Source organism: Bombina bombina, chromosome 1 (assembly GCF_027579735.1).
Source record: "Bombina bombina isolate aBomBom1 chromosome 1, aBomBom1.pri, whole genome shotgun sequence".
Lineage (NCBI taxonomy): Eukaryota > Metazoa > Chordata > Amphibia > Anura > Bombinatoridae > Bombina > Bombina bombina.
Genome location: NC_069499.1, coordinates 1,321,874,281 through 1,321,896,424, shown reverse-complemented (window position 1 = coordinate 1,321,896,424; position 22,144 = coordinate 1,321,874,281). Strand labels below are relative to the sequence as shown.

At 44.1% G+C, this 22,144-nt stretch overlaps 1 protein-coding gene across 2 annotated transcripts in view; it reads left to right on the top strand.

Annotated features, from left to right (window-relative positions):
* Nucleotides 1–22,144, top strand: part of C1H16orf87 (chromosome 1 C16orf87 homolog) — a 149,491-nt gene that overhangs the window by 115,319 nt on the left and 12,028 nt on the right. For both annotated transcript variants that reach the window (XM_053701908.1, XM_053701916.1), the window contains exon 2: nt 9,779–9,875. In XM_053701908.1, coding sequence (XP_053557883.1) covers nt 9,779–9,875 — 97 coding nt within the window. The remainder of the gene's footprint in view (nt 1–9,778; nt 9,876–22,144) is intronic.

Sequence of the window (22,144 nt, the reverse complement as noted above, 5' to 3'; positions counted from 1 at the left end):
CCTCCTGAAAGAATCACAGCTCATTCCACTAGGGCTGTGGCTTCCACATGGGCCTTCAAGAACGAGGCTTCTGTTGATCAGATATGTAAGGCAGCGACTTGGTCTTCACTGCACACTTTTACTAAATTTTACAAGTTTGATAATTTTGCTTCTTCTGAGGCTATTTTTGGGAGAAAGGTTTTGCAAGCCGTGGTGCCTTCCATCTAGGTGACCTGATTTGCTCCCTCCCTTCATCCGTGTCCTAAAGCTTTGGTATTGGTTCCCACAAGTAAGGATGACGCCGTGGACCGGACACACCTATGTTGGAGAAAACAGAATTTATGTTTACCTGATAAATTACTTTCTCCAACGGTGTGTCCGGTCCACGGCCCGCCCTGGTTTTTTAATCAGGTCTGATAATTTATTTTCTTTAACTACAGTCACCACGGTATCATATGGTTTCTCCTATGCAAATATTCCTCCTTTACGTCGGTCGAATGACTGGGGAAGGCGGAGCCTAGGAGGGATCATGTGACCAGCTTTGCTGGGCTCTTTGCCATTTCCTGTTGGGGAAGAGAATATCCCACAAGTAAGGATGACGCCGTGGACCGGACACACCGTTGGAGAAAGTAATTTATCAGGTAAACATAAATTCTGTTTTTTTCCGGTGCTAGAAAAGGCCAGAAAGCTTCTGCCATTTCTTTGGCATCTTGGTTGAAATCTTTAATTCATCTTGCCTATGTTGAGTCGGGTAAAACTCCGCCTCAGAGAATTACAGCTCATTCTACTAGGTCAGTTTCTACTTCCTGGACGTTTAGGAATGAAGCTTCGGTTGATCAGATTTGCAAAGCAGCAACTTGGTCCTCTTTGCATACTTTTACTAAATTCTACCATTTTGATGTATTTTCTTCTTCTGAAGCAGTTTTTGGTAGAAAAGTACTTCAGGCAGCGGTTTCAGTTTGAATCTTCTGCTTATGTTTTTCATTAAACTTTATTTTGGGTGTGGATTATTTTCAGCAGGAATTGGCTGTCTTTATTTTATCCCTCCCTCTCTAGTGACTCTTGTGTGGAAAGATCCACATCTTGGGTAATCATTATCCCATACGTCACTAGCTCATGGACTCTTGCTAATTACATGAAAGAAAACATAATTTATGTAAGAACTTACCTGATAAATTCATTTCTTTCATATTAGCAAGAGTCCATGAGGCCCGCCCTTTTTTTGTGGTGGTTATGATTTTGTATAAAGCACAATTATTCCAATTCCTTATTTTATATGCTTTCGCACTTTTTTTATCACCCCACTTCTTGGCTATTCGTTAAACTGAATTGTGGGTGTGGTGAGGGGTGTATTTATAGGCATTTTGAGGTTTGGGAAACTTTGCCCCTCCTGGTAGGAATGTATATCCCATACGTCACTAGCTCATGGACTCTTTCTAATATGAAAGAAATGAATTTATCAGGTAAGTTCTTACATAAATTATGTTTTTCTGGTTCTTGGAAAGGTCAGAAGGCCTCTGCCATTTCTTTGGCATCTTGGTTGAAATATTTAATTCATCATGCTTGAGTTTTACCCGACTCGACATTACAGCTCATTCCACTAGGTCAGTTTCTACTTCCTGGGCGTTTAGGAATGAAGCTTCGGTTGATCAGATTTGCAAAGCAGCAACTTGGTCTTCTTTGCATACTTTTACTAAATTCTACCATTTTGATGTGTTTTCTTCTTCTGAAGCAGTTTTTGGTAGAAAAGTACTTCAGGCAGCTGTTTCAGTTTGCCAGGAGTTCCTTGGTGATGACCAAGGTAGCCAGAATAATTCAGTGGGCGGAGACTAGCTCTTGCCATCTGTTGGCGATCCACATCCCAGGGGTGGAAAACTGGGAAGCGGATTTTCTGAGCAGGCAGAACTTTCATCCAGGAGAGTGGGAGCTTCATCAGGAAGTATTTTCCAACCTGATTCTCAGATGGGGTCGGCCGGATTTGGATCTTATGGCGTCTCGTCAAAATGCCAAGATACGGGTCCAGGGATCCCCAGGCTGAACTGACGCGTTGGCAGTTCCTTGGTCTTTCAGCCTAGCATATGTCTTTGCCCCGTTTGCGCTCCTTCCCTGGGTGATTGCTCGAATCAAACAGGAGAGGGCATCGGTGATCCTCATTGCTCCTGCGTGGCCTTGCAGGATTTGATATGCCGATCTGGTGGACATGTCGTCTGTGCCACCGTGGAAGCTTCCTTTGAGGAAGGACCTTCTCATTCAGGGCCACTTCCATCACCCGAATCTAGTTTCTCTGCAGCTGACTGCTTGGAGATTGAACGCTTAATTTCTCCTACATTGGTGTATCCGGTCCACGGCTTCATCCTTACTTGTGGGATATTCTCAATCCCTACAGGAAGTGGCAAAGAGAGCACACAGCAAAACTGTCCATATAGCTCCACTCAGGCTCCGCCCCCCCAGTCATTCTCTTTGCCGCTCTAACTAGTAGCATCTCCCCGGGGATGGTAAAGAGTATGTGGTGTTAGTTGTAGTTTCTGACACAGGGAAAGTTTCTCAGCAGGCAGAGCCTGATGCCATAGCATTTAAATTTAAGCTAGAACACCTCCGCGCCATACTTAAGGAGGTCCTAGCTACACTTGATGATTGGGATCCTTTGGTGATCCCTGAAAAATTGTGTAAAATGGACAATTTCTTAGAGGTCCCAGTACACACTGATGCATTTCCGATACCTAAGAGGGTGGCGGATATCGTGACTAAGGAGTGGAAGAAGCCAGGTGTACCCTTTGTTCCCCCTCCTATATTTAAGAAAATGTTCCCAATTGTTGACCCTAGAAGGGACACATTGCAGACGGTCCCTAAGGTAGAGGGGGCAGTTTCAACGCTAGCTAAGCGCACGACTATACAAATTGAAGACAGTTGCGCTTTCAAAGATCCTATGGATAAAAAATTAGGTTTACTTAAGAAAATCTTTGTTCAACAGGGTTTTCTTCTTCAACCAATTTCTTGAATTATTCCTGTAACCACTGCAGCGGCTTTTTGGCTTGAGGAACTAGAAAACTCGCTCCAAAAGGAGACTTCTTATGATGAAGTCATGGACAGAATTCACGCCCTGAAGTTGGCTAATTCTTTCATTACAGACAGCGCTTTCCAGTTAGCTAAATTTGCGGCGAAAAATTCTGGTTTTGCAATTGTGGCACGCAGAGCGCTTTGGTTAAAGTCTTGGTCGGCGGAAGTGTCGTCCAAAACAAAATGACTTAATATTCCTTTCAAGGGTAAGACCCTATTTGGGCCAGAGTTGAAGGAAATTATTTCAGATATCACTGGGAGAAAGGGCCATGCCCTTCCACAGGATAGACCTTTCAAGGCTAAAAATAAGTCTAATTTTCGTTCCTTTCGCAATTTCAGGAACGGACCGACTTCCACCTCTACAGCCACTAGGCAAGAGGGTAACACATCCCAGCCCAAACCAGCATGGAAGCCATTGCAAGGCTGGAACAAGGGCAAACAGGCCAAGAAGCCTGCTGCTGCTACCAAGACAGCATGAAGGGGTAGCCCCTGATCCGGGACCGGATCTAGTAGGGGGCAGACTTTCTCTCTTTGCTCAGGCTTGGGCAAGAGATTCCGGACCCCTGGGCACTAGAAATTGTTTCTCAGGGGTATCTTCTAGAGTTCAAGGACCTTCCTCCAAGGGGAAGGTTCCACATGTCTCGCTTATCTTTAGACAAGATAAAGAGACAGTCATTCTTACGTTGCGTAGAAGACCTATTAAAGATGGGAGTGATACACCCATTTCCAACAGCGGAACAAGGACTGGGTTTTTACTCAAACCTGTTTGTAGTTCCCAAAAAAGAAGGAACGTTCAGGCCAATTCTGGACTTAAAAATTCTAAACAAATTCCTCAGAGTTCCATCATTCAAAATGGAAACCATTCGGACAATTTTACCAACTATCCAGGAGGGTCAATACATGACTACCTTGGACTTAAAGGATGCGTACCTGCATATTCCTATCCACAAAGTTCACCATCAGTTCCTGAGGTTCGCCTTTCTGGACAAACATTACCAGTTCGTGGCTCTTCCGTTCGGTTTAGCCACTGCTCCCAGAATTTTCACAAAGGTTGTAGGGTCCCTTCTAGCGGTGCTAAGGCCGAGGGGCATTGCAGTAGCACCTTACCTAGACGACATTCTAATACAAGCGTCGTCCCTTCCCAAAGCAAGGGCTCATACATACATTGTTTTAGCCTTTCTCAGATCTCACGGGTGGAATGTGAACATAGAAAAAAGTTCCCTGTCCCCGTCCACAAGGGTTCCCTTTCTGGGAACAATAATAGACTCCGTAGAAATGAAGATCTTTCTGACAGAGGTCAGGAAGTTAAAGCTTCTGAACTCTTGTCGAGTTCTTCAATCCATTCCTCAGCCCTCCATAGCTCAGTGCATGGAGGTAATAGGACTAATGGTTGCGGCAATGGACGTGGTTCCTTTTGCTCAAATTCATTTAAGACCATTGCAACTGTGCATGCTCAAACAGTGGAATGGGGATTATGCAGACTTGTCTCCCCAGATTCAAATGGACCAGAAAACCAGAGACTCACTCCTCTGGTGGCTGTCTCTAGATCACCTGTCTCAGGGAATGAGTTTCCGCAGACCGGAGTGGATCATCGTCACGACAGACGCCAGTCTTTTGGGCTGGGGCGCTGTCTGGGAGTCCCTGAAGGCTCAGGGTCTATGGTCTCAGGAAGAATCTCTTCTCCTGATAAACATATTGGAATTGAGAGCGATATTCAATGCGCTCCAGGCATGGCCTCAACTAGCGAAGGCCAGATTCATCAGATTTCAGTCGGACAACATGACTGTAGCGTACATCAATCATCAGGGGGGAACGAAGAGATCCCTGGCGATGAGAGAGGTATCCAAGATCATCAAATGGGCAGAGGATCGCTCCTGCCATCTATCAGCAATTCACATCCCTGGAGTGGACAACTGGGAAGCGGATTATCTGAGTCGTCAGACTTTCCATCCGGGGGAGTGGGAACTTCACCCGGAGGTTTTTGCCCAGTTAACTCAACTATGGGGCATTCTGGATCTGATGGCGTCAGAACTCAAAAGTTCCATGTTACGGGTCCAGGTCCAGGGATCCCAAGGCGACACTGGTAGATGCCTTAGCAGCGCCTTGGTCGTTCAATCTAGCTTATGTCTTTCCACCGATTCCTCAGGAGAAGGCTTCGGTAATTCTGATAGCTCCTGCGTGGCCACGCAGGACCTGGTATGCAGACCTGGTGAATATGTCATCGGTTCCACCATGGAAGCTACCTTTGAGACAGGACCTTCTAATTCAAGGTCCATTCGTACATCCAAACCTAGTCTCTCTGCAACTGACTGCTTGGAGATTGAACGCTTGATTCTAGCTAAGCGTGGGTTTTCGGATTCAGTTATAGATACCCTGATTCAGGCTAGAAAGCCTGTCACTAGGAAAATTTACCATAAGATATGGTGGAAATATCTTTGTTGGTGCGAATCCAAGGGTTACTCATGGAGTAAGATTAGGATTCCAAGGATTTTAGCTTTTCTCCAAGAAGGATTGGAGAAAGGTTTGTCAGCTAGTTCTTAAAAGGACAGATATCCGCTCTGTCTGTCTTGTTACACAAACGTCTGGCAGCAATGCCAGATGTTCAGGAGTTTGTGCAGGTTTTAGTCAGAATCAAGCCTGTCTACAGACCTGTGGCTCCTCCATGGAGTCTAAATCTAGTTCTTTCAGTTCTTCAGGGGGTTCCGTTTGAACCTCTACATTCCATAGATATTAAGTTACTATCTTGGAAAGTTTTGTTTTTGGTTGCTATCTCTTCCGCTAGAAGAGTTTCTGAATTGTCTGCTTTGCAGTGTAATTCACCCTATCTGGTGTTTCATACAGATAAGGTCGTTTTACGTACCAAACCTGGTTTTCTTCCAAAAGTGGTTTCCAATAAGAATATTAACCAGGAAATAGTTGTTCCTTCTCTGTGTCCTAACCCAGCTTCTAACAAGGAACGTCTGTTACACAATCTCGATGTGGTTCGTGCTTTGAAGTTTTACCTAAAAGCAACTAAAGATTTCAGACAAACTTCGTCCTTGTTTGTCGTCTATTCTGGTAAGAGGAGAGGTCAAAAGGCGACTGCGACCTCTCTGTCTTTCTGGCTGAAAAGCATCATCCGGTTGGCTTATGAGACTGCTGGAAGGCAGCCTCCTGAACGAAATTACAGCTCACTCTACTAGAGCTGTGGCTTCCACTTGGGCTTTCAAGAATGAGGCTTCTGTTGAACAGATCTGCAAGGCAGCGACTTGGTCTTCACTGCATACATTTGCCAAATTTTACAAATTCGATACTTTTACTTCTTCGGAGGCTATTTTTGGGAGAAAGGTTTTGCACGCAGTGGTGCCTTCCGTTTAGGTTACCTGACTTGTTCCCTCCCTTCATCCGTTTCCTAAAGCTTTGGTATTGGTTCCCACAAGTAAGGGTGAAGCCGTGGACCGGATACACCAATGTAGGAGAAAACAGAATTTATGTTTACCTGATAAATTTCTTTCTCCAACGGTGTATCCAGTCCACGGCCCACCCTGGCATTTTAGTCAGGTTTAAATTTATTTTTATAAACTACAGTCACCACTGCACCCTATGGTTCTCCTTTTTCTCCTAACTGTCGGTCGAATGACTTGGGGGGCGGAGCCTGAGGGGAGCTATATGGACAGCTTTGCTGTGTGCTCTCTTTGCCACTTCCTGTAGGGATTGAGAATATCCCACAAGTAAGGATGAAGCCGTGGACCGGATACACCGTAGGAGAAAGAAATTTATCAGGTAAACATAAATTATGTTTTTAGCCAAGCAAGCTTTTTTTGATTCGGTCATAGATACTTTGATTCAGGCACATAAGCCTGTCACTAGGAAGATTTACCATAATATATGGCGCAAATATCTTTATTGGTTTGAGTCCAAGGGCTACTTATGGAGTAGGGTTAGGATTCCTAGGATTTTGTCTTTTCTCCAAGAAGGATTGGAGAAGGGGTTATCAGCGAGTTCCCTAAAGGGGCAGGTCTCTATTTTGTTGCATAAGCGTCTGGCAGATGTTCAATCTTTTTGTCAGGCTCTGACTAGACTCAGGCCTGTGTTTAGACCAATTGCTCCTCCTTGGAGTTTGAATTTAGTTCTTAAGGTTCCTCAGGGGGGTCCGTTTGAACCTATGCATTCCATAGATATTAAGTTACTATCTTGGAAAGTTTTTATTTCTTGTTGCTATCTCTTCTGCTCGAAGAGTATGTGAGCTTTCGGCTTTGCAATATAATTCCCCTTACCTTATTTTTCATGCAGATAAAGTGGTGTTGCGTACTAAACTTGGTTTTCTTCCTAAAGTTGTTTCAAACATGAACATTAGTCAGGAGATTGTTGTTCCTTCCTTGTGTCCTAATCCTCCTTCTCAGAAGGAACGTCTGCTGCACAATTTGGACGTAGTCCGTGCATTGAAATTTTACTTACAAGCGACTAAAGATTTTCATTCGTCGTCTTTATTTGTTGTTTTTTCAGGAAAATGTAGGGGTCAGAAAGCTATGGCTACATCTATCCTTTTGGCTGAAGAGTATCATCCGCTTTGCATATGAGAATGCTGGACATGGGCCTCCTGAAAAGATTATGGCTCATTCCACTAGGGCTGTTGCTTCCTCATGGGCATTCAAAAATGATGCATCTGTTGAGCAGATTTGCAAGGCTGCAACTTGGTCTTCTCTTCACACTTTTTCTAAACTTTACAAACTTGATACTTTTTTTCCTCGGCTGAGGCTGATTTTGGGAGAAAGGTTCTTCAAGCAGTGGTGCCTTCCGTTTAGGTTCCCTGTCTTGTCCCTCCCTTTTCATCCGTGTACTATGGCTTTGGTATTGTATCCTACAAGTAAGAATGAAATCTGTGGACTCATTGTGTCTTTAAAGAGAAAATTTATGCTTACCTGATAAATTTGTTTCTTTTTAGACACGATGAGTCCACGGCCCGCCCTGTTCTATGAGACAGGTTTTTATTTTTTTGGTTAAACTTAGCTTTTCCTTTCTCTTCCTAACTTCGGTCGAATGACTGGAGTGGGAGGGAAGGGAGGAGCTATATATACAGCTCTGCTTTGGTGCTCTTTGCCTCCTCCTGCTGACCAGGAGACGTAATCCCACAAATATGGGTGAAATCCGTGGACTCATAGTGTCTAAAAAGAAACAAATTTATCAGGTAAGCATAAATTTTCTTTTTCCAAATTTTATAAATTTGATACTTTTGCTTCTGTTTAGGCGACCTGTCTTGTCCCTCCCTAATCATCTGTGTCCTCTGGCTTGGGTATTAATTCTTAAAAGGACACTGAACCCAAATTTTTTGTTTTGTAATTCAGAAAGAGCATTCAACGTTCTAATTTACTCCTATTATCAAATTTTCTTCGTTCTCTTGCTATCATTATTTGAAAAAGGCATCTAAGCTTTTTTGGTTTCAGTACTCAGGACAGCAATTTTTTATTGGTGGATGAATTTATCCACCAGTCAGCAAGGACAACCCAGGTTGTTCACCAAAAATGGTCCGGCATCTAAACTTACATTCTTGCATTTCAAATAAAGATACCAAGAGAATGAAGAAAATTTGATAATAGGAGTAAATTAGAAAGTTGCTTAAAATTTCATGCTCAATCTGAATCACGAAAGAAAAAATTTGGGTACAGTGTCCCTTTAACAGTAATTGATGATTCCGTGGACTCCCCATATCTTGGGAAAGAAAACAAAATTTATGCTTACCTGATAAATTTATTTAATTCCCACCCTTTGTTTTAAGACGGGTGTTTTTTTTTTTGTTTTGTTTTTTTTGTTTGTTTTTTAACGTCAGGCACCTCTACACCTTATGTGACTCCTTTTTATCCTGTTCCTTTGGTCAAATTACTGGGGATTGTGGGAAGGGGACTGATACTTAAAAGCTTTGCTGTGGTGCTCTTTGTCACCTCCTGCTGGCCAGGAGGGATATTCCCAACAGTAATTGATTCCGTGGACTCACCATATCCGGAAAGAGAGAAGTTTATTAGGTAAGCATAAATTTAGTTTTTTAACACTTGGAATCAATGATGTAGTTAGTCCTGCTTTTGATGGCATATGTTTTATATGCTCACAGAAATACGGTAGCTGTACTGTTGTTGGTTTTTTTTATTTAAGACTCATTGAAACGATTATCCCCTTCCCCATGGCAGAACCTGCTGTGATTGGAGATGTAATCGCAGAAAATGCAGCATGTCTGCAGAAAGAATAACACACATGCAGGAAATGTTAGCACTTTAACTTTGCAGCACTGCTTAGCATTAGACTGTTCTCTTCAAACAGCGCTAAGCTTTTCCTTAACACAGTGCAACCAGAGCAAAGTGCTTTTTGAAGGGAACAATGAAATATGGAGTAGCGCTGCAAAGCAGCAGTGCATTTATTGTTGACTGGCTCTCAGGGACATTTTCAACTTCTCGCCCAACCTTTCACCGGCTGCAAAGTTGTGACTTCTGAATGTAAGATGTTCTTGTGAGCAATGCACCTTTTTTATAACTACACTGGTGATTTAGTGTAACTACCTAATTTAAAATTGAATTATATTTTAAAATGACCTGCAGACAAATTTTCACTAAAAAAAATTTCATCGCAGAAAGTGAAGAAAAGTTCTGCCTCTGGGATCCCCTTTTAAAAAAGACTTTAACTATGAGCTATCATAATGGGTTTTTTTTTTTTTAATCTCGGAATGGCTTGCTTGTCTGTATTTGTTACTTAATACTGCTGCTCTGTCTTTCAGGTTCCTGTTGCCTGCAAATCCTGCCCTTGTGGATACATATTTATTAGCCGAAAGCTTTTACATGCCAAACAGACGGGAAGACGTCCTCCAACTTTAGGTAACTTCTCATTTATAGCCTTCAAAAATGTATTTGACATTGCTAGATTAAATATATCTATTACCTGCTTGTAAGTGTTTTTTAAAAAGCAAATCAATAAAATTACTCACTGGAGTTGATTTTAAACATTTTATTTTGTAAAGTGGTGAGAGCCCAGGAGCCTTAACGTATGTGATTCCTGCCTTTAAAAAGAGTCAGACAAGCTAAACACCAGGAAATTTAAAACCCTCCAACCTCCCTGTGAATCTGTTTTGTTCTTTGCCTCCGTGGTAGTAGGTGAAAATTTGAGGTGCTCCATATCTACTTTGAAAGGGGTGCTCAAACCTATGAGACCCATTAACCCCCTCAGGCAGCAATAAGGGGTGTTTGAAATACCGTAGGGAAATCCTGTGTCACTACCCAGTACTCCAGTCACAAGCCTTCCAAAGGTGTCACAGGGACCTTTAATTGGCTCCTCTCCAGTATCCTCTGCTGTAGCTTGCACAGCACTTGATGAGCTCCCTTCTGCACACAGCTTAATGGCACCCAGTCTACTACCCAGCTGCAGGAAAGAACAAAGTTCAGATGCACTCACATAGCTTGCTGGCTATTAGTAGGTACGTTTTCACTTGTAAAGCATAGCCAGGGAACAGACCAGTCACCTTCAGTTATGCACAATAAGGGTTACTAGTGTTATATGCCATGTGTAATGCGTTTGCTGTCACATGTTACTAAAGGATGCAGTGAAATATACATTTTACCACTAAGCAGGCATTTATTTAGAAACTTTCTTTTAGCTTTGGATTTTAAGTTTTAAAATTCTTCCTCTGTTGTTTATATCTGTGGCATTAGTGTGTGCTCTGGTGGGCTGAGAGTTTCTCCATTTAGTTTTATAGTGCGGTCTATAACGCGGTTCTTTCTCACATATGTTCTGCATTGCAGACTTGGCTCTTGTTTTCTTTCATGTAATTGGCAAGAGTCCATGAGCTAGTGACGTATGGGATATACAATCCTACCAGGAGGGGCAAAGTTTCCCAAACCTCAAAATGCCTATAAATACACCCCTCACCACACCCACAATTCAGCTTTACAAACTTTGCCTCCTATGGAGGTGGTGAAGTAAGTTTGTGCTAAGATTTCTACGTTGAGATGCGCTTCTCAGCATTTTGAATCCCGATTCCTCTCAGAGTACAGTGAATGTCAGAGGGATGTGAAGGGAGTATCACCTATTGAATGCAATGGTTTTCCTCACGGCGGATCTATTTCATAGGTTCTCTGTTATCGGTTGTAGAGATTAATCTCCTACCTCCCTTTTCAGATCGACGATATACTCTCATATACCATTACCTCTACTGATAGCCAAACCAGAACTGAAACAGTTATCTGCTATATGTGGATGGGTGTCTTTCGGTAAGTATATTTTTATTACTTAAGACACCTCAGCTATGGTTTGGCACTTTATGCATTTATATAAAGTTCTAAATATATGTATTGTACTTATATTTGCCATTAGTCAGGTTCATGTATTTCCTTTTTGCAGACTGTCTGTTTCATATTTTGGGGAAAATAAACATATTAAGAAATATTTTTCTTACCTGGGGTTTAAAATTGGCTTAATTTTTCTTTGCAAATTGCGGGCAGGATTAGGCCTGCGGGTGCGCTAAATGCTAGACTTTATTGCGTCATCCTTGGTGCGAGAATTTTTTTGGCACGAAAGTACGTCCGTTGACGCAAGTTCTTCATTTCCGGCGTCATAGTTGATGCCGAGTTCCTTGCACAAGGTTGCGTCGTTAGTGACTCGAGTGTCCGGATGCTGTTGGTGCCAAAAAATTTTGAGGGCTATGCTATTTGCTTTTTTCCCCATTCATGAAACTGTCATATAAAGAAATTGATAATTTTGCTTTATATGTTTTTTTTCTTTTACATTTTGCAAGATGTCTCAATCTGATCCTGGCTCAGAACTATCTGTTTGAACTTTGCTGCCTGATATCGGTTCTACCAAAGCTAAGTGCATTTGTTGTAAACTTGTGGAGATTATATCTCTGAATGTCATTTGTAATAGTTGTCATGATAAACTTTTACATGCAGATAAGGTGTCCATCAGTAATAGTACATTGCTGTTTGCAGTTCCTTCAACTTCTAATGTACATGATATACCTATACATGTTAAAGAATTTGTTACTGATTCTATTCAGAAGGCTCTGTCTGCTTTTCCGCCTTCAAATAAACTTAAAAGGTCTTTTAAAACTTCTCAGAAGGTTGATGAAATTTTAAATGACCGACAACATAATGAATTATCCTCCTCTGATGAGGATCTATCTGATTCAGAAGATCCTTCCTCAGATATTGACACTGACAAATCTACTTATTTATTTAAAATTGAGTATATTCGTTCTTTGTTAAAAGAAGGGTTAATTACTTTGGATATTGAGGAAACTAGTCCTCTTGACATTAAAACTAGTAAATGTTTAAATTCTGTTTTTAAACCTCCTGTGGTTACTCCAGAGGTTTTTCCTATTCCTGATGCTATTTCTGATATGATTTCTAAGGAATGGAATAAGCCGGGTACTTATTTTATTCCTTCTTCAAGGTTTAATAAATTGTATCCTTTACCAGCAATTTCAGTAGAGTTTTGGGAAAAGATTGCTAAAGTTGATGGGGCTATTTCTACTCTTGCTAATGTACCACTATTCCTATGGAAGATAGTACGTCTTTTAAAGATCCTTTAGATAGGAAACTTGAATCTTATCTAAGAAAAGCCTATTTATATTCAGGTCATCTTCTCAGGCCTGCAATTTCATTGGCTGATGTTGTGGCTGCATCAACTTTTTGGTTGGAGAATTTAGCAAGAATTGGATTCTGACGTATATAGCATTGTTTGCTTACTGCAACATGCTAATCATTTTATTTGTGATGCCATTTTTGATATTATCAAAATTGATGTTAGATCTATGTCTTTAGCTATTTTAGCTGGAAGAGCTTTGTGGCTTAAATCTTGGAATGCTGATATGACATCTAAATCTAGATTACTATCTCTCTTTCTTTCCAAGGTAATAATTTATTTGGTTCTCAGTTGGATTCTAATATTTCAACTGTTACTGGGGGGAAGGGTGTTTTTTTTTTTTGCCCCAGGATAAAAAACCTAAGGGTAAATCTAAGGCTTCTAACCGTTTTCGTTCCTTTCGTCAAAATAAAGAACAAAAACCTAATCCTTCCCCCAAGGAATCTGTTTCCAATTGGAAGCCTTCCTCAAATTGGAATAAATCCAAGCCATTTAAGAAACCAAAGTCAGCCTCTAAGTCTGCATGAAGGTGCGGCCCTCATTCCAGCTCAGCTGGTAGGGGCAGATTAAGGTTTTTCAAGGATGTTTTGATAAATTCTGTCCAAAATCATTGGATTCAGAACATTGTCTGTCTCAGGGGTATCTAATAGGATTCTCAGAGTAAGGCCTCCTGTGAGATTTTTTTTCTCTCTCACATCCCAGCAAATCCAGTAAAAGCTCAGGCTTTCCTGAAGTGTCTTTCAGACCTGGAGTTATCTGGGGTTTTATTCAAATCTATTCATTGTCCCAGAGAAGGAAAATTCATTCAGACCAGTTCTGGATCTGAAAATTTTGAATCGTTATGTAAGGGTACCAACTTTCAAAATGGTAACTATAAGGACTATTCTGCCTTTTGTTCAGCAAGGACATTATATGTCCACAATAGACTTGCAGGATGCATACCTTCATATTCAGATTCATCCAAATCATTAGCAGTTCCTTAGATTCTCTTTTCTAGACTAGTATTACCAATTTGTTGCTCTTCCGTTTAGCCTAGCAACAGCTCCAAGAATCTTTTCAAAGGTTCTCGGTGCCCTGCTCTCTGTAACCAGAGAGCAGGGTATTGCTGTGTTAATTTATTTGGACGATATCTTGGTACTAGCTCAGTCTTTACATTCTGCAGAATCTCACACGAATCAACTAGTGTTGTTTCTTTGGAAACATGGTTGGAGGATCAATTTACCAAAAAGTTAATTGATTCCTCAGACAAGGGTCACCTTTTTAGGTTTCCAGATAGATTCAGTGTCCATGACTCTGTCTCTAACAGACAAGAGACGTTTGAAATTGGTTGCAACCTGTCGGCACCTTCAGTCTCAGTCATTCCTTTCAGTGGCTATGTGCATGGAAGTTTTAGGTCTCATGACTGCAGCTTCGGACGCGATCCCCTTTGCTCGTTTTCACATGAGACCTCTCCAGCTTTGTATGCTGAATCAATGGTGCAGGGAATTATACAAATATATCACAATTAATATCCTTAAATCCCAATGTTCGACTGTTACGGTTACCCTTAGTCTCGCTGAGAGATGGACCGCTTAGTAGCCTGGATCCCTATTGCTAAAGAGGGGAGAAGCTGCTTTCCATAGTATTCTATATGAGTCTCCCAAATATAGAATAATCTCCCTTAGCTGCAGTACCGCTAGGATACCCTTCTGCCCACAAAAACGAGTCAACGCTGCGATTGAGGGTCAAACAAGAACTCAGGACTGGGTATGCCCAGCCTGCTTTTTATTAAGGTTACATGCACACAGGGCACTCCCAGGGGGAGAGGGGGGGGAAGCACAAAATCCCCCATCACACATTTAGATAGAGAGCACTGTCCTTTGACAGGCCACAATAGGATTACAGTACTTAAGATAACAAGTTTACAAGTTCATCTTATCAATTAGCAGTCTGGCTCCAGAGGTGATTAGACAATAGTTTCTAAAAGCTGAAAAAAAAGAGTTAACTCTTTATGAAATGATACTTGTTACGGTTTTCTTGGAGCCCTTCTTAGGCGCTGGCTTGCTGGTTCAGGCATTGCTGCTGGGAAATAAGCTCTTCACAACAAAATAACTAATGCTTCTGTAACAGTGCTCCCTTTCTGTGGAACACTCTGGCAGACACGGTCTGACCCCTTTTCGGGGCAGACTAAGGCTGTCCAGACCGCTGATTATGCGGGGCTGAGGTCGGTTTGTCTGGACAACCCGTCGGCGTTGCCATTCTGTTTCCCAGGTCTGTAAGTAATGGTGAAATTGAAGGGTTGCAACGATAAGCTCCAACGTAATAGCCTGCCGTTATCTCCAGAGACCCGGTTCAGCCACACCAACGGGTTATGGTCGGTGACCAGAGTGAACTCCTGACCATATAAATAGGGAGTCAATTTCTTTAATGCCCACACCAAAGCCAAACACTCCTTTTCGACCGCTGCATAGCTGACTTCGCGGGGCAGGAGCTTCCGGCTGATGTAGGCAACTGGATGCTCCCCTCCATCTTTGCCTACTTGGCTGAGGACGGCTCCCAGCCCGAACATGGAAGCATCTGTATGGACGATAAAACGTTTGTTAAGGGCTGGGGCCGCCAAGACAGGAGCGTTAATTAGAGCATTTTTGAGAGCCTGGAAAGCCGTTTCACAGTGGGGAGACCACAGGACCTGTCGAGGTAAGTTCTTCTTGGTCAAGTCAGTCAGGGGTTTGGCAAGTGTGCTGTAGTCTGGTACGAACCGTCTATAGTACCCTGCCGTGCCCAGGAAGGCTAGGACCTGAGTCTTAGTGATGGGGGTGGGCCAATTGGCGACAGCTTCTATTTTGGCCGGCTCTGGTCGCTGCTTTCCACACCCCACCCGGTGACCCAGGTACTGTACCTCGGCCATCCCAAAGTGGCATTTTTCTGGCTTCAGAGTCAGGCCAGCAGCCCGGATCTGATCCAGAACCATTCCCACATGAGCTAAGTGGTCCTCCCAGGACTCACTGTGGATCGCTATGTCGTCCAGGTAGGCGCAAGCAAAACTCTGGAAGCCATCCAGGAGCCTATCCACCAAGCGCTGGAATGTAGCTGGGGCATTCTTCATCCCAAACGGCATTACCCTAAACTGATATAAGCCGAATGGGGTGACGAATGCCGACTTGGGGATAGCCTCCGGGGCCAGGGGAATCTGCCAGTAACCTTTGCAGAGGTCAATAGTGGTCAGGTAATTTCCCCTGGCTATACGATCGAGTAGCTCGTCTACCCTGGGCATAGGGTAAGCGTCCGTCACGGTATTTTCATTGAGCCTCCGATAGTCTACGCAGAACCGGGTGGTCCCATCTTTCTTGGGCACCAAGACAACTGGGGAGGCCCAGGGACTATCGGAGGGCTCAATTACCCTGAGCTGGAGCATCTCATCGATCTCCTTCTTCATTCCTGTCCTAACTGCTTCGGGGATTCGGTACGGAGCCTGGCGCAAGGGAGCTTGTCCCGGAGTATCTACCTGGTGGGTGGTTAAAGTAGTGTACCCTGGCTTCGCGGAGAAGGTGAGGTGTTTAGACTGGAGGAGTTGGTTGAGCTGCTCCCTTTCAGTGGGGCTAAGTCGGTCCCCTATCTGAACCTGCGCCACTATACCTGTGGGGATGCTCTTTTCTAATAGGTCTGGAATGGGTAAACTGTCGGGGTCTTCCTGAGGGGAACAACATACGGCCGTCACGTTCTCTGGCCGCTCAAAATATTCCTTGAGCATGTTTACATGGAATGTCTTTCTAAGATTGTTGTCGTGGCAGCTAGCTATCACATAAGTGGTGTCTCCCCTTTTCTCTACGATCTGGTAGGGACCCTGCCAGGACGCCTGCAATTTGTCTGTCTTCACCGGCTTAAGTACTAACACCTTTTGTCCTATGGTGAAGATTCTCTTTCGGGCCCCCCGATCGTACCATACTTTCTGTCTTCTCTGGGCCAACTGGAGATTAGCCCGCACGGATTTGGCTAATTGCTCCATTCGGTCCCTGAGTTCCAGCACGTATGGCACAATGGGGACACCGTCAGCCTCCATCTCTCCCTCCCAGTGCTCCCGGATCAGGTTTAGGGGTCCCCGTACCTTTCTTCCGTAGAGCAACTCGAAGGGAGAGAACCCTGTCGTTTCCTGGGGCACCTCCCGATAAGCAAATAGGAGGTGCGGCAGGAAGCGTTCCCAGTCTCGGTATTCCTGAGTGAACGTCTTGAGCATTTGCTTGAGGGTCCCATTGAACCTCTCACACAGCCCGTTCGTCTGGGGGTGGTATGGGGAGCTCAGGAGGGACTTAATTTTGCAAACCTGCCAGAGTTGTTGGGTCAATTCAGCCGTAAATTGGGTGCCTCGGTCGGATAGGATTTCTTTTGGAAATCCTACCCGGGAGAACACCTGTACTAGTGCATTCGCTACCGTATCCGCTTGTATGTTGGATAGGGCGACAGCCTCTGGGTACCTGGTAGCGTAGTCCACTACGGTAAGAATGTATCGCTTACCGGAGGGACTAGGGGTAGCCAGTGGTCCCACTAGGTCAATAGCAACCCGGCTGAAGGGTTCCTCTACAATGGGCATATTTACTAGCTGGGCTTTAGGGTGATCGCCTCGCCTTCCTACTCGTTGACACACATCGCAGGTGTTACAGTAAGTTCTAACGTCAGCGTGCACCCCTGGCCAAAAGAACGTGTGAGTAATGCGGTGTAGGGTACGGGTAACGGCTAGGTGGCCTGCTAAGGGGATGTCGTGGCCTATTTTGAGGATTTCTTGACGGTATTTGTGGGGCACTACCAGCTGTCGCCTACGCTGTCCCCTTTTCTCTGTCCAGCGGTATAGTTTCCCTTTTTCCCATAAGAATGTTTCGTTATCTGCCCCGCCCCCTCCGGTCTCTGCTCGTTCCCGGTACTTTTGTAAGGTCGGGTCAGTCTTAGACTCTGCCTCGAAAGCATCTGGGGTGTCCCAGGGTATGGGGCCTAACCTGTCAGGCAAGGTCGGGGTAGGTCTTACCTGTGTCTCCCGCACTGGTGAGAGCTCTCGCTCCGTCCGGGCTTGGGCCCGTGTAGTCACTGGGTCCGCCTCGTTGTTGCATACTGGAGCATAGGCAGAAGTCATGGGGCCCAAATCGTTGCCCAGTAGTACTTCGGCAGGTAAATTATCCATTAGGCCCACGTTCACAGCCCCCTTTCCCGCTCCCCAATCAAGATGCACTTTAGCTGTTGGAATTTTGTACACATCCCCCCCCCCGCCACTCTAACGGCCACAGTCTGTCCGGATCGCTTGTGCTCTGGCACCAAATGACTCTGTACCAGCGTGATAGTAGCCCCTGTGTCTCGCAATCCCTCGGTAGATCGCCCCTCGAGCCATACCCTCTGCCGATGGTGCTGGCGGTTATCTGAGGCAGCATATACAGGGTCTGCCTCGTGAAGCGGCCCCACATATCCCTCCATAGGGGCCTCTTGGTTAACACAGAGGGCCCGGGCCGGACGATAGGACCCAGAGGGGTAATTGTAATTCCTGGGTGTCTGGTGCGTATTAAGGGGGCAGCTAGCCATGAAATGCCCTGGTTGCTTGCATCGGTGGCAAGTCGGTCTGGGACGCTCAGAGCTGTTATTGGGTGGTCCTGAGTGTCGGACGGGCCTTGTGGGCACCGGGGCTCGGAATTCAGTACGAGGGGGTGCACGGTAAACCTCTCTGGGTTCGACCCGTGCTGGAGCTCGGTAGTTCATGGGTTCGTGAAGACGGGAGTCATAATGTTCATCGGCCAATTTGGCTGCTTCTTCTAAGGTAGAAGGCCGCCTGTCTCGCAGCCATTCCTTCCCTTGCTGTTCCATGCCATTATAAAAATGTTCTAAGAGAAACAATTGTAAAATTTCCTCCCCAGTCACCGCTTTACTTCCGCTCAGCCAGTGATTTGCCGCTCTCCGCATTCGGTGCGCCCATTCCATATGGGTATCGTTAGGCTTCTTTTCCGTGCCCCGAAACTGTCGGCGATACGTGTCCGGAGTTACAGCGTACCGTCGCAACAGTGTCTCCTTAACTAGCTCATACTGTGTCACTTCCTCAGCACCCAGAGTACGAAAGGCTTCCAGGGCTCGCCCGGATAGTTTCCCAGACAATATCGTGGGCCACTCTCTGTTGGGAATCTGGTGCAGGGCACATTGCCTTTCGAAGTCCGCCAAATATTCATCAATCCCTATCTCGCTCTCTAGGAAGGGTCGAAATGCCGCATAGGGTATCTTGGGCCTCCCAGCATTTTCGACAGGGATGATTACCTGCGGGGCTTCAGCATTGCGGTGTGCATTCGCTAGGTTGAGTTCGTGGGCTCGAGTCTCTCGTATATCCTCGTCCGCCTCTGCCATCAACTGCTGTACCAATTCCATGGAGGGGTTCGGCCCGTATAATGAGAGCCTTTCCCGAACAATCCTGGTTTTTTCGTCACTAATCGTGGTCGGTGTTTCCGCCATTGTGAAGCTCTGATCCAGTTCGGTCAATTCTGCGATCAGCTCTCTCCTCGGCCGGTTGCTGGCGTACCCCCCTCTGCTTTCAAGTAAATCCTTTTGGGTTGTACGCTTCAATTTTTCGTAAGCGCTCTCCATCCGTTCTGTACCTCTCCTAAAATCCAGGAAAATCCCGCCGCTGCCGCCAAATGTTACGGTTACCCTTAGTCTCGCTGAGAGATGGACCGCTTAGTAGCCTGGATCCCTATTGCTAAAGAGGGGAGAAGCTGCTTTCCATAGTATTCTATATGAGTCTCGCAAATATAGAATAATCTCCCTTAGCTGCAGTACCGCTAGGATACCCTTCTGCCCACAAAAACGAGTCAACGCTGCGATTGAGGGTCAAACAAGAACTCAGGACTGGGATGCCCAGCCTGCTTTTTATTAAGGTTACATGCACACAGGGCACTCCCAGGGGGAGAGGGGGGGAAGCACAAAATCCCCCATCACACATTTAGATAGAGAGCACTGTCCTTTGACAGGCCACAATAGGATTACAGTACTTAAGATAACAAGTTTACAAGTTCATCTTATCAATTAGCAGTCTGGCTCCAGAGGTGATTAGACAATAGTTTCTAAAAGCTGAAAAAAAAGAGTTAACTCTTTATGAAATGATACTTGTTACGGTTTTCTTGGAGCCCTTCTTAGGCGCTGGCTTGCTGGTTCAGGCATTGCTGCTGGGAAATAAGCTCTTCACAACAAAATAACTAATGCTTCTGTAACATCGACACTCTGACGTGGTTAAATCACCAGCGTTTAGTTCAAGGGGCTTCTTTTGTTCGGCCAACCTGGACTGTGATCACAACAGATGCGGTTTTTCAGGTTGGGGAGCTATTTGGGTATCTCTGACAGCACAAGGGGTTTGGAAATCTCAAGAGGCGAGGTTACCAATCAGTATTTTAGAACTCCGTGCAATTCTCAGAGTTCTTCAGTTTTGGAGAGAACCGTTCATTTGTTTTCAGACAAACAATATCACAACAGTGGCATATGTCAATCGTCAGGGTGGGACTCAGTCCCCAAGCTATGAAAGAAGTATCTCTGATACTTATTTGGGCAGAATCCAGCTCCTGTCTAATTTCTGCGGTGCATATCCCAGGTGTAGACAAATGGGAGGCGGATTTCTCAGCCGTCAGACTTTACATCCGGGGGAGTGGTCTCTCCATCCAGATGTGTTTTCTCAGATTGTTCAGATGTGGGGTCTTCCAGAGATAGATCTGATGGCCTCTCATCTAAACAAGAAACTTCCCAGATACCTGTCCAGGGATTTTTAGGCGGAAACAGTGGATGCATTGACACTTCCTTGGTGTTATCAACCTGCTTATATTTTCCATCCTCTAGCTCTTCTTCCAAGAGTGGTTTCCTAAATCATCATGGAACAATCGTTTATGTTGCTGGTGGCTCCAGCATGGCCTCACAGGTTTTGGTATGTGGATCTTGTTCGGATGTCCAGTTGCCAACCTTGGCCACTTCCGTTAAGGCCGGACCTATTGTCGCAAGGTCCGTTTTTCCATCAGGATCTCAAATCATTAAATTTGATGGTGTGGAAATTGAACGCCTAGTGATAAGTCATAGAGGTTTCTCTGACTCGGTGATTAATACTATGTTACAAACTCGTAAATTCTTTTAGAATTCCTAGAATTTTACAATTTCTTCAGGATGGTTTGGATAGGGGTTTGTCTGCAAGTTCCTTGAAGGGACAAATCTCTGCTCTTTGTTTTATTTCACAGAAAGATTGCCAAACTTCCTGATATTCACTGTTTTGTACAGGCTTTGGTTCGTATCAAGCCTGTCATTAAATCAATCTCTCCTCCTTGGAGTCTTAATTTGGTTTTGAGGGCTTTTTCAGGCTCCTCCATTTGAGCCTATGCATTCTTTGTACATTAAACTACTTTCTTGGAAAGTGTTGTTCCTTTTGGCCATCTCTTCTGCTAGAAGAGTTTCTGAGCTATCTGCTCTTTCTTGTGAATATCCTTTTCTGATTTCTCATTAGGATAAGGCGGTTTTGCGGACTTCTTTTAAATTTTTACCTAAGGTTGTGAATTCTAACAACATTAGTATAGAAATTGTTGTCCCTTCCTTGTGTCCTAATCCTAAGAATTCTTTGGAAAGATCCTTACATTCTTTGGATGTGGTGAGAGCTTTGAAATATTATGTTGAAGCTACTAAAGATTTCAGGAAGACTTCTAGTCTATTTGTTATATTTTCTGGTTCTAGGAAAGGTCAGAAGGCTTCTGCTATTTCCTTGGCTTCTTGGTTAAAGCTTTTGATTCAACAAGCTTATTTTGATTCGGGTCAGGCCCGCCTCAGAATTACAGCTCATTCTACTAGATCAGTCTCCGCTTTTAAGAATTAAGCTTCAGTTGATCAGAATTGCAAAGCGGTGACTTGGTCCTCTTTGCATATATTTACTAAATTCTACCGTTTTTGATGTATTTGGTTCTTCAGAAGCAGTTTTTGGTAGAAAAGTTCTTCAGGCAGCTTTTTCAGTTTGATTCTTCTGCTGATATTTTAAGTTTTTCTTGTCATTAAAGAATAAACTTATAATTTGGGTTGTGGATTATTTTTTTCAGTGGAAAATGGCTGTTCTTTATTTTTATCCCTCCCTCTCTAGTGACTCTTGCGTGGAGTTCCACAACATAATTTATGTAAGAATTTACCTGATAAATTAATTTTTCATATTGGCAAGAGTCCATAAGGCCCACCCTTTTTATGGTGGCTATGATTGTTTTTGTATAAAGCACAATTATTTCCAAATTCCTTTGTTGATGCTTTTTACTCCTTTATCACCCCACTACTTGGCTATTCGTTAAACTGAATTGTGGGTGTCGTGAGGGGTGTATTTATAGGCATTTTGAGGTTTGGGAAACTTTGCCCCTCCTGGTAGGATTGTATATCCCATACGTCACTAGCTCATGGACTCTTGCCAATATGAAAGAAAAATGAATTTATCAGGTAAATTTTTACATAAATTATGTTTTTCTGTCAGGCAAATTATTTTTTTAGAAGCTAATGTAGCGCGCTT